We start from the raw sequence: 17,168 nt of genomic DNA on the forward strand, positions 1-17,168 counted from the left end.
GAGAGGTAAAGAAACTAGGTAGGACTACTTCCTGGGACCTATGAAGGTTAGAAGATACTTTGGGTAAATAGAAAGGATCAGGTCTAATCACTACCCTGTCTTCTAGAATCCTCAGAGAAATGATCTCTACAGGAAAGGCATTGTAGATCAGAAATCCTTCTCCCTGACGTAATAGCTAAAAGGAAGGAAATCTTTAAGGAAATAAATTTCAGGGAAGCTTCATGCAGAGGCTCAAAATGAGCCCTTGTTAGAGCATTTAACACCAATGATAGATCCCAAGGAGGCACATGTTTGATGATCCTGGGAGCATGTCTAGATCTGGCTGAAAGGAACCTTCTGACTAAAGGATCTTCCTCTAGCCTTTTGTCTGAAAACACAGACAGGGCCACAACCTGAACCCTAAGGGTGCTCTCCACTCCCTTGTACAAAAAAATCCATTATACAGGAAGTGGAAAAATAATATAAACCGGAATTCCTTTGCCAGGAATTAAACGTTTTCCAAACTTTCCCATAGATTCTTCTTACCAACTTGCGGCTGTCCAGGATAGTTTGAATAACTTTCTCTGAACACCCTCTCAACTGTAAGATGCGCCGCTCAGCCTCCAGGCCCTCAAATGGAAGGTCTGATGGCTTGGATGCAGTATTGCATCCAAGCCATCAGACCTTCCATTTGAGGGCTTGGAGGCTGATGGAGTAGATCCTTCCGATCTGGTAGGGGACAGGGAAGATCCACAGAGAGGGTGTTCAGGGAGGAAAACCAACTCCTCCTGGGCCACCGGGGGGGGGGGGGGGATCAGAACCACTTCTGCCCGATCCTGAATAATTTTCCAAACTACCAGAGTTATGAGGGGAAAAGTAGGGAAGGCGTAGGCCAGAGCGAAATCCCACAGGAAGGAGAGAGCATCCGTCCCAAAGGAAACTGTCTCTCTCTCCAGTGATAAAAATGCCAGCAGCTTTCTGTTGAGACTGGAGGCAAAAAGATCCACTGCGGGAAGGCCCCATCTTAGCACAATCTCCTGCAACGTGCCTTGATGTAACTCCCAACAGCTGGAATTGACGCTCACTCTGCTCAGATAGTCCGCCAGCGTATTCTCTGAACCCCTGATGTGAAATGCTCTGATTGAGGGCACATTGATTTCTGCCCAGGACAGAATCTGCTGTGATAGCGTTAGAAGTGACTACGAACGAGCACCCCCTTGCTTGTTCAGGTACGCCACCGTAGTGGCATTGTCTGAAAAAAATAATAGGTCTTTTGAACCGACCCTCTATTGCAGAGCCAAGAAAGCTTTCCCTACAGCTAGTAGTTCTCTGAAATTTGAGGAACGAACTGCCTCCTCTGGCAACCAGGCTCCCTGGGCCTGCCAGCCCTGAGAGTGCGCACCCCAGCCCCACAGACTGGCGTCTGTAGTAACGTTTACTGGAGCATGTTGCACCCAGTTCTTCCCTCCCTGCAGGTGTTCCCGCTGCTCCCACCAAGAGAGATTGAGAAAATCCTCTCTTGGCAGCTGAACTAGCTGATCTAGAGAATCCTTCCTGCGATCCCAATGGCGCAAGAGAAACGAGTGAAGGGGCCTGGAGTGTAATTGGGCCCAGAGCACCCCTGGGATGGCTGCAGTCTCATTAATTCTAATAACTGCATGATCCGCCAAAGCGAGGTCTGTGGGAGCAATTTGAAGGCCTGCAAGGCGAGAAGTTGTTTCAAAATGTTCTCCTCGGGAAGAAAAATCTTCTGAGCAACAGAGTCTATTAGATAACCCAGAAAAAGTATGCTCCGAGAGGGTATCAGACAAGACTTCCGTCTGACTTTCCACCCCAGATTTTGAAAGGTCCGCAAAACCAACTGCAGATCCCAGATAAGGGACGATCGATACACTCTGTATCCGAAAAAAGGCCATGACCTTTGTATTCTGGGCGCTGCCCAGAGACCGAAAGGAAGGGCATTGAACTGCCAATGACTCGGCACGTCCATGAGAATCGCAAATCTGAGGAACCTTCGGTGGTTCTGGCAGATTAAAACATGAAGATAAGCGTCCTGAAGATCCAGGGTAACCATGAATACCTCTGGCCACAATAGATTCCTTACAGAATAAATGTTTTCCATCTGGAAACGTCTGTAGAGAATATATTTGTTCAGGATGCTTAAAGCGGTGGTTCACCCATAAAAACGACTTCCCCCTATTACACTGCCCCCCCGCATTACAATACGAATATGCCATTAATTTTTTTTTGGCTGCTGTACATACCTGGGTACAGCTATTCACCCGTGTCCTCCGGGTTGCGAGTCCCGCGGGAGTGGGCGTTCCTACCATGGCGGTGATTGACGTTTTGACTAAAAAATGAGCTCCCCCCCGTCGCGTAAGCCGCGTCACGACTGGTGGAAGGAGCCGAACTGCGATGCGCAGTATAGCGCCGACTCGCCGTTCGGCTCCTTCCGCCAATCGTGACGCTGCTTACGCGACGGGGGGAGCTCGTTTTTTAGTCAAAACGTCAATCACCACCATGGTAGGAACGCCCACTCCCGCGGGACTCGCAACCCGGAGGACACGGGTGAATAGCTGTACCCAGGTATGTACAGCAGCCAAAAAAAAATTAATGGCATATTCGTATTGTAATGCGGGGGGGCAGTGTAATAGGGGGAAGTCGTTTTTATGGGTTAACCACCGCTTTAAATTGATGACCATCCGGAAGCCGCCGGAGGCTTTTTTTGAACCAAAAAGACGTGGGAATAAAATTGGATTTTCCGGAACAGGGGATATGACCCCCTTCTGTTTCCCACATGGAAACTAGATTCAACATGGCTTGCCGTCTTTCTGGTTTCTTGGCAGACGAGTAAGAAAAAAATCTCTGGGGGGGGGACTTTTGAATTCCAACCTGTAACCCCTTTCCAACATTTGAAGAATAAAGGAATTGTCGGAAATTTCTGCCCATTCTTTGATGAAATGGGACAAACTTCCCCCTACCCCTATCCTGGCGTCAGTGGGGATTTTTGGAAGGGGCTGAAGGAGTAAAGAGAGTCCCCCTTCTTATGCTTATCTTTGTTAAAAGATCACTTTTTCTTTGTTGGTTCAAAACTTAACTTTGTTTTGGAAACCGCAAAAAGGCTTCTTATTCTGTGGCTTATTCTTTTGAGAAGGGAACCGTTTACTCTTAGAGGAACGAGCTAGGACCTCCACCAAGGAGGAACCGAATAAGAGCTTGCCTTCACAGGGAATGCCGCAGAGCTTGTTCTTGGAGATAAGGTCCCCCTCACAAGACTTAAGCCAAATCGCTCGCCTGGCTGAATTAATGAGAGCAGAAGACTTAGCTGCAGCTTTCACAGAGGCTGCAGCTGCATCAGAGGCTACTGACTTGGCAATGAGTGGAAGGGACTGCCTAATTTTCTCTTTGGGGGTGTCGGATGAAAGGAGATCATCCAGACGCTGAACCCATACATCCAAATTCCTAGCCACACAAGTGGATGCTACAGCTGGACCCAAGGATAAAGCTGAAGCATCCCAGGCCTTACCCAGCAAAGAGTTGGCCTTCCTGTCCATTTTCTCTTTAACTGCTTGCAGACGGCCCACCGCAGTTTTACTGCGGCACGTTGGCTCGGCTTCCCAAAATCACGTAATATAACGGTTCTTTCAAGGGGAGAAATGACTGATCGTATGTTCATACAATGTATGAACAGTGATCTGTCATTTCTCCTAGTCAGTCCCACCCCCTCTTAAGTTAGAACACACTTAAGGGAACATAATTAACCCCTTGATCACCGCCTAGTGTTAACCCCTTCACTGCCACTGACATTTTTACAGTAATCCATGCATTTTTATAGCACAGATTGTTATATAAATGCCAATGGTCCCAAAAATGTGTTAAATGTCTGAGGTGTGCGCCATAAGATCGCTGTACCGATAAAAATTGCAGATCGCTGCCATTACTAGTAAAAAAAAAATATATATATATATTAATAAAAATGCCATAAAACTACCCCCTATTTTGTAGACGCTATAACTTTTGCGCAAACCAATCAATAAATGCTTATTGTGATTTTTTTTTACAAAAAAATATGTAGAATACATATCGGCCTAAACGAAGGAAAAATGTTTATATATTTTTGGGGGATATTTATTATAGTGGGTGCTCCCTCCTCAGGCCTGTCCTCAAGCTCCATAGGCGAGTGGAGATCGGCCGGGGGAAAAAAAAGGCTGCAGTCCCAGGCAGCATGTCCTCAGTGTACTCCGCAGTGTTCCATATGAACACGGCGCCAGAAAGTGCATCACGTGACTTCCGGCGCCATCTTGCCGCATCACCGGAAGTCCTCCGACGCCATTTTGATACACCTCGGTGAAGCCAAGGCTTCCATCAGTACTGGATGTTGCCAGAGCAGGGGGTCTGCCAACCAGTTACCAGACCTAGGAAAAACAAAAAACGTGTCGGTGCTCCTGGAGGGTCTGGAAACAAAACAACTGAGGGTCAGAAAAAAGGGAGGGGCCTTTTAAATTGTATCTGATTTGTGTTTCCTGTAGACTAGAGGGCAGAGCCAATCATCTCAAGTAGCTGTCCTGGAAAGGTAAGGGGGAAACAAAGAACTTATACTTATCTGCTCTGTGCAATGGTATTGTACAGAGCAGTCTCATCTCCTCCTTCTAGGGTCCCCCACCAGCGCTCTCCACTCATCCTCTTCTGCGAGTGCCCTTATAAACCGCCCCCCCCCTCTTCTGTCAAAACGTCAGTCCCGCCCAGCCTCTTAAAGAAACATTTTTGTCATTTGAAAAAATGACAGTTTAATTTTTTTATTGCATTTTAGTCTAATGAGATGTGAGGTCTTTTTGACCCCAGATCTCATATTTAAGAGGACCTGTCATGCTTTTTTCTATCATAAGGGATGTTTACATTCCTTATAATAGGAATAAAAGTGATCACATTTTTTTTTTTCAGTGTAAAAAGTAATAAAATAAATAAAAATAAATAAGAAAACAAAAAAAATATTTTTTAAAGCGCCCCATCCCGACGAGCTCACGCGCAGAAGCGAACGCATACGCGAGTAGCGCCTGCATATGAAAACGGTGTTCAAATCACACAAGTGAGGTATCGCCGCGATCGTTAGAGCAATAATTCTAGCCCTAGAGCTACTCTGTAGCTCCAAAAACGCAACCTATAGAATTTATTAAACGTCGCCTATCAAGATTTTTAAGGGTAAAAGTTTGACGCTATGAGCGGGCGCAATTTTTAAGCGTGACATGTTGGGTATCATTTTACTTGGCGTAACATTATCTTTCACAATATGTAAAAAAATTGGCCCAAATTTTTTGTCTTATTTTTTAATTCAAAAAAGTGAATTTTTTTCAAAAAAAGTGCGCTTGTAAGACCGCTGCGCAAATACAGTGGGACAAAAAATATTGCAATGACCACTATTTTATTATCTAGGGTGTTAGAAAAAATATATATAATGTTTGGGGGTTTTAAGTAATTTTCTAGCAGAAAAAACTGTTTTAGTCTTACAAACACCAAATCTGAAAAACACCCAAGGTCTGGAAGTGGTTAAACACTTATCAAGCCTGATTGACTCTGGAAAAGTAATTTTCAGAGTCCACACATTCTGGTAAGCCTGCATCTATACCGGTGGTGGGACTCCTTTCTATATTTGGAACTCCAATTCCATTCACATTTATTTCATCACTGAAAGTTACTGTTTCAAATCACTCAATTCCAGTTTGAGTTGGTTGTTTTTTGGACTTGATATTCACTTATCACCATTTGGACTCTGTTTATTGCTTGACGTGTTTTTTTTTCCTTTCCATGTGTATTTATTTATTTTTGTTTATGCAAATTTTTGACTTCATTGTCACACTTTGTATCCGAGCGCTGCACTCTTTCATCCATATTTTGTTTGTTTGCTTCTCACTTTTCAGTTGCCGTGTTCAGCAGCTTGATACTTATATGCTTTAGCAGCGCAGTAATTCACACCACACCAAATTATCTAGAGCCCCAGAGTAGAGCAAGCATGTAGATCATAAAATCCCTAATCTATGTTCAGTTAACACAGTGTTTCTCAATTCCAGTCCTCAGGCCCCCCCAACAGGTCAGGTTTTCAGGATTTCCCTCAGATGAAAAGGCTGTGGTGATTACTAAGGCAGTGAAACTGATCAAATCACCTGTGCAAAATAATGGAAATCCTGAAAACCTGACCTGTTGGGGGGGCCTGAGGACTGGAATTGAGAAACGCTGAGTTAACATGTCAGGCATCAGTTTTCAAAAGTAGTACTCAAGTAGAACCCTAGAGGTAGCCTGACAGACATTCAGTTACCTCACCTAGATTTTGTTTTAGACTCCAAGCCCCACCAGGGATAAAAGATACATCCGTGAGATGCATTGTCAAAGCAACCATTAATAATCAAATGGACTGCTCTGCAGTGGTAAAGCTGAGCTAAAACGTACCTTCCTTCAGTGGTCCAAGCCATCTGGCCTTTTCACACCAGTGTGGTTTTAAAATTGTGTTACTTCAGTGCAATTTCAAAGCTGCCTGATCAGAATGATTTGATGTGCCATTTCATTGCAACTTAATTCAACAGAAGTCAATGCAAATTGCAATAAATCACAAATGTAGCGCAGGAACCTTTTTAAAAGTTGCTGTGACTTGAGTCACAACCATTTGAATGGCTCCATTGCCAGCAAAGGGATATATCATGCAATTTTGACCAGTCAACATTAGTGTTAACCCATGGGCTCACTCTTTTGTATGTAGGGATGGTGGCAATGAGGTAAACCAAGCTGTACATGCACACCTCAGTTTACATATCAGAAGACAGCAAGCAGGTATATTTTAGTCACATCTCTTCAGTAATAAATTCTCAGCATTTGTGACAAGATAGTTCTGCTTTTCAGCCAATCTCCTCCCTATAATGTGCTCATCTTTGTGGAGAAAGGAAAAAACCTTATAGGTTTCACTGATGTTTGATCACATTACATGAGAAATCGTAATTCTGTATTCAGAAACAGAAAAACCTGACAGATTATAGCTCTTCCTAATCTGTTCAAAATATTTTCAGCAACTTTGGAGTTGGTGAAAAGCTGGATGCCATGTAAACCAGTGGTCATCACTCCTGTCCTCAGGGCCCACTAACAGGCCAGGTTTTATGTATTATCTTGGGGAGATGCAGACTATAATACTGCAAACACTGAGCAGCAAATGATATCACCTGTGATGTATTTCAGTTATCTTGCAAACCTGGCCTGTTAGTGGGCCCTGAGGACAGGGTTGGTGACCACTTAAGTAAACCATTTCAAGGCATGTAGTGAGGGCAGCACTCTAAAAAGATGAATACAGCATGGGTCAGTTGTAGTAATGCTCAAGTCTTATGCCACGTACACGATCATTTTTCAGGTTGTAAAAAAAAAAAAAAAAAAAAAAACTACTTTTTTAATGTCATTAAAAAACGATTGTGTGTGGGCTTCAGAGCATTTTTCAGGTTCTGAAAAACGGCCAAAAAATGTCTCAAACATGCTCCATTTCACGTTTTGCGGGTTGTAAAAAATGGTCGTGTCGGCTTTAATGACGTGAAAAATCCACGCATACTCAGTAGCAAGTTATGAGATGGGAACGATCGTTCTGGTAAACTACCATTCGTAATGAGTAAGCACATTCATCACGCTGTAACAAACAGAAAGGCGCAAATCGTCTTTTACCAACACGAAATCAGCACAAAGGGTGGCATCATCTGAATGGAACTTCCCCTTTATAGTGCAGTCGTAAGTGTTGTACGTCACCGCGCTTTGCTACAGAATTTTTTTTCCCCATGTGTAGGCAAGGCTGTTTTAACGATCAAGTTGAAAAGAACATATTTTTTCTAGAGCCTGAAAAACTTTGTTTACAACCCGAAAAATGATTGTGTGTACGTGGCATTAGAGAAAATTTTGTAGGTTGATTTTTTACATCTCTAAAGGCAGTGTTGTATGGACCAATGCATTTTGAAGGGAGTCCAGTGCCCCCCCATCTGGGCTTTGAGTTGTGTTATGTCAAAGTAGCACACTGAACCAGGATGAAATGGTCAAAAGAATGCAATATGGGTTAAATGCTTGTTCAGAGAGCCCACTTTCCTTCTTTTTGGATCCCTAACCATTTCATCCCAGTGCAGTGTGTTACTTGGTCTTATTCTAAATGCATATTCTAAAACTGAGGAAAGGGACTGGTAAGCCTCTAAACACTACTGTGACTCACTTTGGCCAATAAACTCAACTGGATCCTATTAAACTTAGTTGCCGCTTTCAGTTTTTGAACATTTTTGCAACACATTTGAGTTGAGATTAGTTTTGTTCACTACTTGTTTCAAATAAAGTTAAAGAAACTGGAATACGATGGTCACTTTTATTCAAAAGGTGGTATTTATGCATCAGCAATGGTCACTTCAACTTCTACACCAGGTTCGATACTGATGGAAGTAATCTGCTTCACAATCTCAGAGGGACTGTGTAGATCAATCAGACGCTTGTGGATCCTCATCTGGAATCTATCCCATGTCTTGGAACCCTCACCACAAGGGGTTTTTCTTGTAGTAATGCGCAGAGTCTAAACAAAAACAAAATTGACTTAAAAATTATCCATCATAAGCTTGCGGTATAATTTATACAGATAAAGATTCTCTGCAAAGAGGGCATCAACTGGACTCCAAATATACTGCATGTCAGAACGCTAGAATTTATACACAAATGCACAGCCTAGCAATTTTAAAACCAACCACCATGTATGTAAAGTGGGTTTAGCTTTGAATAAATTGGGGAAGGATCATTAGACCCCATCAATCAACTCGCTGTCCCATCAGGGAGAGATTGCCATTAACTGTTCTAGACTGCAAGAAAATCTTTAAAGTGAAAGGAATGTTAGTTGCCACCAGACCAGGTGTCTCCATCTGAAGATTCCCCAAGACAGACACTACAATTTTGGAAGTCCCACCAGTTTTCCTACAAAAATGGTTTCCATGTCAACTAGATGGTGAACAGCAGACAACTTAAGACATTTCAGTTGCTCAATATCACACAATTTTAAATTTGCATTAAGAAAGGGTTGCAAAGGCAAAAAAGGTTTACCTTAAAGTACAAAGGCAAAATTTTCTTCAATTTGGATAGAGTAAGGGAAAGGCAGATTTTTGCCTATTGGGGAGACGTACTTTCACTTCCTGTCTCATAAGCAAAACAGGAAGTGAAAGGATCCCCCACCCCCTATGAGAACTAATGTCCCTAATAAAAAAAAAGATTTCCCCTTACTTTCTTGTAGACAACCCAAAGTTTGGGATTTTCTTGCATCACTTTCCATAACCGCAAGAGTACAAACAGAGGGATAAGCTCCCCAACAGGGGCAGACAGTAAAAAAAAAACAAAAAAAAAAACCAAGTGGTCTACTCCATCTCCATTGTCCAAATGGAAAAAAGTTTTGCCTTTTAGTGATACTTTAATGCATTCTCTGCATTAAGGAAAAAAACAGCATGGCTACCTGCCCACCCTTAAACACTTACAAGTCCTGTATCAATCTAGTGCTGTGCCTGGGGCTTGAGTTCTCTATTCCTTCTCACAAGCATCAGCAGCATAGAGCCATTGGTTCCCGTTTCTGTCATTCAAATAATGTTAAGGCGCAGGGCCAAGCACTATGGATACACAGCCTGGCTTGGAAGTTGGGAGCAAGCAAGCATATCTGCCCACAGAGCAAAGCGGCCTTCTATGAGAGCAGACACAGAAGGGGAACCTACAGCACCAGTGGGGGGGTACCTCAGAAGGTCTGTGGGGCCGCTCTGTGCAAAGCCATTGCACACATCATTCGTGTTACTTTAACAGGCTTTACCACCTCCAATATTGTTTTGCCACTTGCTGACCAGCAATTTTCCTGTGCGTTGCTAGACCTCAAATGTCCACATTGGGATGATGCCTATAGTACTTTAGAGTCAGTGCTCTTGCCTTTGACAAGGTGCAAATGGATCAGTCCATACAGGACTGAATGCTCAGTGAAAACCAATGTCAGAGGCAAAAGATCCACTAGCCACACAAAGTGCAGACCCATATGTATGAGGTGAAGTGAATGGCAATCTAAGCCTGGACTGCACCCAGGTCACACCCAACATGTTACTCCACCCCTTGGAGCTTAATCATGGGGAGCAATCAAGCTACCTGTATTTACTGCCCCCCACCAGTGTCATGTTCTCTTTCCTTTCAGGGCCCTCACTGTGTCAGGCACTAATGTGACTAACATTCATGTAGAAGTTACATTATCTCATCACCTAGCTCCATTTCCAGCATCTACAATGCCACACTATATCATACTATGCAAACATTTGCTGGTAGGCAAGTCCAATCTTTTAGGCAAAAGACTGAAGACCCCTTTCACACTGAGGCAGTTTTAAGGCATGTTTGCACTAGAAATAGGTTCTAGATAGTGCCTCAAAACTGCCTTTCATTTCAGTGTGACTTCACACAGGGGCAGTGCACTTGAAGGTCAGGGAAAGTCTTGCAAGCAGTATCTTTGGGTACTTGGGGAGCACTGAACACCATGCCCATTGAACTAAATTGGCAGCACTTCCAAATCACTTCTGCCACAACACAGCGTTTTAAACCTCTTTGGGGTCTAAAGCACCCTGCACTATTAGCAGTAAAATGGCTCAGCGTGAAAAGCGGCCAAGTCTTATAGCCCACTGGCAATTTTTTGAGGCCTACTTCTGTCTTAAGAGATTAACGACCAAACTCAAAAAACTTATTCTACTATACATTCCTGTCACCATCTTAACAAGATTCTCACTCCACACTAAACTGAGGAAGAAATTAGAACTAATTTTATAAGTATAAATCCTGTTGCACACCATACATTTAGGCTAGGTTCACAGCGATTGCCGCTGCGGGTCTGTAGCTACAGCCGTAACCAGCCACACAAAACAAGAGCACTGCATTGTGGTTTCCATGCAAGCCACATTTTCAGAAAAGGTGCAGGCTCCTGTTCCCTGCATTTTCTTGAGGCATAGCACAAGAGCAGCCCAAGTGTGAGCTTAGCCTCAATACAACAAACATTTTCACCATATCAACCGTTACCTTGGTGGGCATGCGCACAGGTCCCTTCACCTTCAAGTTCTTCTCCTTTGCTCCACGGATCAGATCAGCGCAGACTAGGAGACAAAATAACCATTAGTGTGCCATCATAGCAAGATTTACTATACCTCACACATTCTATGGATATTAACCCTTGTTAAATGATACAAACGCATGTTAACTTGTTGCATTTCCAAGGTCAGCTCAGAATAGCGTATAAATCAATCACTGTACATCATTGAAAAAAAATGTCATCCTCATTGCCAACCAGATCATAATACATGTGATAAAACGTCATTACCCCAGACAAGATCTAAGCTACAAAAGCAGCTTAGTAGCAAAATATTTGCCAGAGGTATGCATCCAGGATTAAATCTCTTGCGCAAATATGTGCATTCACAACACATTAAGCGTCTTACAAAAGGTTTTTAAATGTAAACATACCCTTTTCCAGAGATTTCACATTGCGGCTGGTGAGTGTAATACGGATGCGATGGATGGCAACCTCTGAGTCAACAGGTGCTTTTCCTGCGTCTTTAAATGCCTGTGGGAAAAAGTTCACATTAGTACGATTCTTGCAAATCATGTCAGGTAAAGACAATAAAAAGCTTTTGGCACTTCAGAACCAATTACTGTTTTAAAGCATTCATTGCACTTGCATCATTCTCATACTGGGAAACTTTTGGACAAGCATCAGCTTATCAAACTTACAAATCTCCCATTTTAAAGAGAATCTGTTCCCACACTGGATGTTAGATTTATATCCTCATGGCAACTAATGCTTTAAAGCGGTGGTTCACCCTAATAAAACTTTTTTTATAGCATTAAATTAGGCATAGTAGCGCGAGCTACAGTATGCCTGTATTGATTTTTTTAGCCCTGTACTCACTGTGCAATCGTATAGATAAGATTCCGACTCCCCGCAGGGAATGGGCGTTTCTTCTATATAGGATTGCACAGTGAGTACCGGGCTAAAAAAAAAATCAATACAGGCATACTGTAGCTCGCGCTACTATGCCTAATTTAATGCTAAAATGTTGTTAGTGTGGGTGAACCACCGCTTTAAAGTCATAGTGCCCTACCTGCAACCACATCTGTTGATTGTCTGCATCCCATCATATCCTATAGAAGGTCAGTCTTCTGTCAAATGCAGACTTATGCCTGGCCCTGTGGAACCACCAAGGGCCAGTTGTGGCCTCCTAGGTTCTCACCATACAAGTTGAACCACGGCTCCAAAGTTACCTTTCAGTTGGTTTTCGAACAGCACAGAAACATTGGTGTGTTTACATCAGAAGGCCAACAGGCTGACAAGATTGTGTTCTCCATAGAGAAAACCTGAGATCACTGCCTGTTGTAGATGGACGATGAAGGTCTCCTTGATGACTATGGTTGCAGGAGGTAAGCAAGGGCTTTTTTTTTTAGGGGCCATTCACACCAGTCAGGTCTATTGTGGTCCATTTTGCTGTGTTGCAACAGCCCATTCATTTGAACTGCTTAACATGCTACAGACCAAAAGTCAATGTTATGGATTTCCAGTAGCGTGGTACAGCACACTAAAAAGCAGATGAATTGGGGGTGCCAAGAACATTTACCAATGACGGTAGCATGCCATTGCATGTTACAACAGCTTAGCATTTTTCTTTGGTCTGTGCCCTGTGAGGGAAATTCATTCCATGGGAGAGAACAAATTTTGGGGTACCAGAACAGAAATGGAAGGCAAGCCTTCCAATTGACACTTTATGACAACCAGTAATTCCCTCACTTTAGGAATTCTAACTTCCTGCGAGGTGGTGAAGGGAAATCTGATAGGACACAGATGGCAAAAACTGACAGGTGTTATAACCCTCTTACACTATTGCTACTTGTTTACTAGTAAAATAGTCCATTTTACTAACACTAGTCCCTTAACCTAGACTGCTGTACTGATGAGCATAACAGAAAAAATGCAGGGACCAGGGAATCAGTGGACCTTTATGGCTCATTTACACAGGTAGCAGTAAAGCAGGAGGTTGAGTCGCAGCTTACCAACCACCTAAAAAGCAATGCTGCTGCAATGCCTTTGTAGCACAAATGTAAATGTTGCATCCTAGTGAATGGGGTGACACCAAATACAATATGCACTTTGGAGCAGTGTGGTTGGCATTTTGATTGTTAAAGCAGGCAATGTCACACTTTCCCACCATGGACTGCTTTCCAGAGGGGCAGCAGTATAGCCACATATTAGAGAGGCATGATTCTGGCTAAAATGAGAATCAATCTTTTACTTACAATAAAGATCACTATTCTCAAGGCACAACATCTTAAGACATACAAGTAAACTTTACAGTTTCATTTTTTTAATTAAAGAGCATTGCTTCCAAAAACAAAATTGTGTTTGAAAGACTGCCGCGCAAATATCGTGTCACATTAAAATATTGCAACCACCATTTAATTCTCTGGGGTCTCCGTCAATATATAATGTTTGGGGTTCCAGGTAATTTTCTAGCAAAAAAAAATACTGTAACTTTTGAGCAACAAGTGTCAAAAAGCTTTAGTCCAAGCCCTGGTTCACACTATAGCAAACAGACATTGTATGCGATTCGCACCCACACTCTGCTGATCACATGCGATATCTGCATGGTCCGGGTCCATGCAACAGAAGCCCAATAAGAGCTCACACATGTCCATTGTGTAGGGGCAGTGCATTTCACCATCATGGTTTAAAGTGCTTGTAAAGGCACAAGTTTTTACCACAATCCAAGAAGGATAATGGCTGTTTAAGGGGTTGTAAAGGTAAATGTTTTTTCACCTTAATGCATCCTATGCATTAAGGTGAAAAAACATCCGACGATACTGCCCCCCCCCCCCCCCCCCGTTTTACTTACCTGACCCCTCGAAAGTCCCGTGCGCGTCCACGTGATCCTCTTCGGTTCCCAGCCTGGCCATTGATTGGCTAGGCTGGACGGAGTGATAGCAGCGCAGCCATTGGCTGGCGCTGCTGTCAATCACAGCGGATGCCTTGGCACGCCGGGGCCGAGTGATAGTCGGTGGCTATGTCCGCCGCTGTATCACGGAGCGCATTCGCAAAAGCTTTCCACCATGCGAGCTCGCATGAAGGTGGAACGCTTTTGCGAGGAGGACCCGAGACGCCGCCGAGGGACCCCAGAAGACCGGATTCGGGGACACTCTGCAAAACAAGCTGCACAGTGGAGGTAAGTATAACATGTTTGTTATTTTAAAAAACTAAAAATTCTGCCTTTAGGCTGCATTCACACCTAGGCGACAAAACGCCTGAAGCGCGATGCTCGATATGCTGGAGGGGCGAATTTCCATTGCTGTCTATGAGATGGTTCAAATCGCACGCCGAAACGCCTGAAAACAAGTCCCGGACCTTTTTCAGGTGGCATTGGCGTTCGGGCATAGACAGCAATGGAAATAATTTGTGAAAAAAAAAGTTAAACAAATTGCGGCAAAATACGCCGCATACGCAGCGTTACAATGTGAATGCAGCCTTAGTGTTACTTTAACAGCCAAAGTGCGCAGCTAAAACAAGCAGTGCTTTAGTGCCAATGCTGCCCCAGTATGCAACTGGCCTAAAGCGTTACTAAACCCACAGCAGTAAAATCAGTCTATATCCAGTAAAGCCTGATTGTTATACTCACTGTAATCTAAGTGGTTAATCTCCACATTGAATAAAAGGCTGTTTGGTCCCGTCTTACCTAATCCTCCACTTATTTTACTGTGCCCAGTCTATCTGCTGATGCACAGAACCTTGGAGTCACACTGCACATGCTCAGTTTGGCATGTAGTGCTACAGTTTTTTGGAGAGTACAAGTGATCAGCAAAGGGCCAATCAGCACTGTCCAGAGGGTCAGGGGTCATGAAGCCTCATAGGTCAGTCAGAAAAGGAATGAACACTCCAATCTTTAACCAGACACCAATAGAAGTCACAAGACTGCTATACTGCTAATGAGAAAAGGTGTTTACTAAAATAATTGTATTTCCATGTTCAGTGTACTGTGGGAGACCAGATATAATGAATGAAGGGCCCTGGGTTTAGGAACACTCCTCATTCTCGTGTGAATTACAGCATATACACATACAAGGGCCATGGTTACCCTCATAAAGTGTTCTATGCAGACTATCCCATTGAGATCAATTGACAGCAGCTCCCAGTCCCAAGCACTGACGACATTCAGGGCCATGCACCCGCATCAGACTGAACAGCACAATTGATATGAATGGGAATAGATGGGACACCTGTACATCCCCATACAGGGAGTCCTAACCCTCACACACACACACACACACTACTAATCCTAGGTCAATGACACCGCGTTGTAGTCTATGAACCCTCGCCTTGTAATATCGAAGCCAAGTGCTACTAGGCCTTCACATAGCACATGACTGAACAGTCCGGATACAATGCAGTCTGTTCCCCACTGAGCACACTACAGGACTATGGGCCAGCCCGCCAAGACACACACGTGTACAATGGCGGGCCGTGTGAGAAGGGAGGGAGTAGCAAGCCGCCACACTCACCATGACTGATCACCTTCCTGGCCGACTTATTCGTGAGACTTGCCGAGCGAACAGCGGTGAGCCAGGAACAATCAGTGCGTACACCCCTCTGGCTGTACTCAAAGAGAACGAGGCCTGCTTCCGCCCTGATATTTATACAAAAGAGGCGGGCGGTCTATGGGAAATATGTCATTATAGTTGCGACGAAGAACCAGCGGCCGCCATCATTACTGAGGGAAACACTACCACACTGCAGTGTCCGACCTAGTACAAACTACTCCCCATACACGAGAGTTTGATTCAAAGTGAACAACATGTCGTTATAAAACTGTAATATCAAGTTATTATCCACCTGTAAAATGCATGTTGATTGGTGATGTACATGAAAAAAATGTACATGTCCATAAGAAGTACTGACTTTCCTGCATATAAATGTACATCTTCCACATGATAGCTGCCAACTGTCTGTGATTTGGAACAAAGTCCCCCCTGTCCTCATTTGGGTCTTGACTTATATGGTTGTATATAAAATGTACTATTTATTTTTCAAAAAGTGTTTCCCAGTGCTAAACCTTTCATCCAATTTCTATATTGCTGCATTTGTAAATTTCAAATGACATCAGTGGCGGTGCGTCCAAAAAGGTGAACAGCGGGCACCATGCTGGGCGCTCGAAGTTCACTCAGCTATGTGTTAGGAAAGCAAAAGAATATTCGTTTTCTTAACGCTGAACCACCTCTCATCCAATCAGGTGCTTGGGTCTGTTACCTGTCACCTGTTTGGCTGAAACGTCAGGCGCTGCGATTGGACGTCTATCAGGCGTCCAATCATAGCAGAGGACAGGAGAAGACATCGATGAGCGTGGAGGACATCACAGCCATGACCCGCTGCCCCTCAGAGACAGGTAAGCGCTGGGCAGGCGGGGGATGCACACCGACAGCATTTGATGGGCACAGTAGCGGCAATTGATGGGCACACTGGCAGCAATTGATGGGCACAGTGTCAGCAATTGATGGGCACAGTATTGGCAATTGATGGGCACACTGGCAGCAATTAATGGGCACACTGGCAGCAATTAATGGACACAGAAGCGCCAATTGGTGAGCATACTGGCAGCAATTGATGGGTACAGTAGCGGCAATTGATGGGCACACTGCCAGCAATTAATGGGCACACTGCCAGCAATTGATGGGCACAGTAGCGGTAATTGATGAGTACACTGGCAGCAATTGATGAGCACAGTAGCGGCAATTGATGGGCAAAGTTGGACGGCAATTGATGGGCACACTGACGGCAATTGATGGGCACTCTGGCGGCAATTGATGGGCACAGTAGAGGCAATTTACAGGCACAGTGGCCGCAATTGATGGGCACAGTGGCCGCAATTGATGGGCACAGTAGCTGCGTTGGATGGGCACAGTGGCTACAATTTTTTTTTTTTTTCGTTTGTTTGCGCCTCCCCAAAAAATTTGAGCACCAGCCGCCACTGAAAGACATTATAATAGAATAGTAGTGGTAAAAAAGCACTTGTGGGCTTAACCAATCTTTTTGTATAACTCTACTTTAAGGGGGCGTGGCAGGGGGCATGTCCTATGTTGACATACTTTTGCTAATATGTGTCCCT

General features: G+C 43.9%; 1 protein-coding gene and 1 non-coding gene across 2 annotated transcripts; both read right to left on the reverse strand.

The window, feature by feature from the left end:
• Window positions 1-8,333: 8,333 nt before the first annotated feature.
• RPS20 (ribosomal protein S20) lies at window positions 8,334-15,689 on the reverse strand. Its single transcript, XM_040354227.1, has 4 exons — window positions 15,568-15,689; window positions 11,491-11,590; window positions 11,050-11,123; window positions 8,334-8,548 (listed from the first exon to the last, which is right to left on the reverse strand). The coding sequence occupies exons 1-4, from the start codon at window positions 15,568-15,570 to the stop codon at window positions 8,366-8,368; spliced, it is 360 nt and encodes a 119-aa protein (XP_040210161.1). The 5' UTR covers window positions 15,571-15,689; the 3' UTR covers window positions 8,334-8,365.
• Window positions 11,244-11,312, reverse strand: LOC120942132. The gene has a single exon (XR_005749926.1). It is a non-coding gene; the product is annotated as a small nucleolar RNA U54 (small nucleolar RNA).
• Window positions 15,690-17,168: the final 1,479 nt, after the last annotated feature.

This window comes from Rana temporaria, chromosome 5 (genome assembly GCF_905171775.1).
Source record: "Rana temporaria chromosome 5, aRanTem1.1, whole genome shotgun sequence".
Lineage (NCBI taxonomy): Eukaryota > Metazoa > Chordata > Amphibia > Anura > Ranidae > Rana > Rana temporaria.

Excerpts from the sequence above, each read along its gene's own strand:
- RPS20 (XM_040354227.1), bottom strand. Across the intron at positions 11,124-11,490 it reads TGTGAAATCTCTGGAAAAGG|TCTGCGCTGATCTGATCCGT; the intron begins GTATGTTTACAT and ends TTTGTCTCCTAG. Across the intron at positions 8,549-11,049 it reads CTGTGCGCATGCCCACCAAG|ACTCTGCGCATTACTACAAG; the intron begins GTAACGGTTGAT and ends GTTTTTGTTTAG.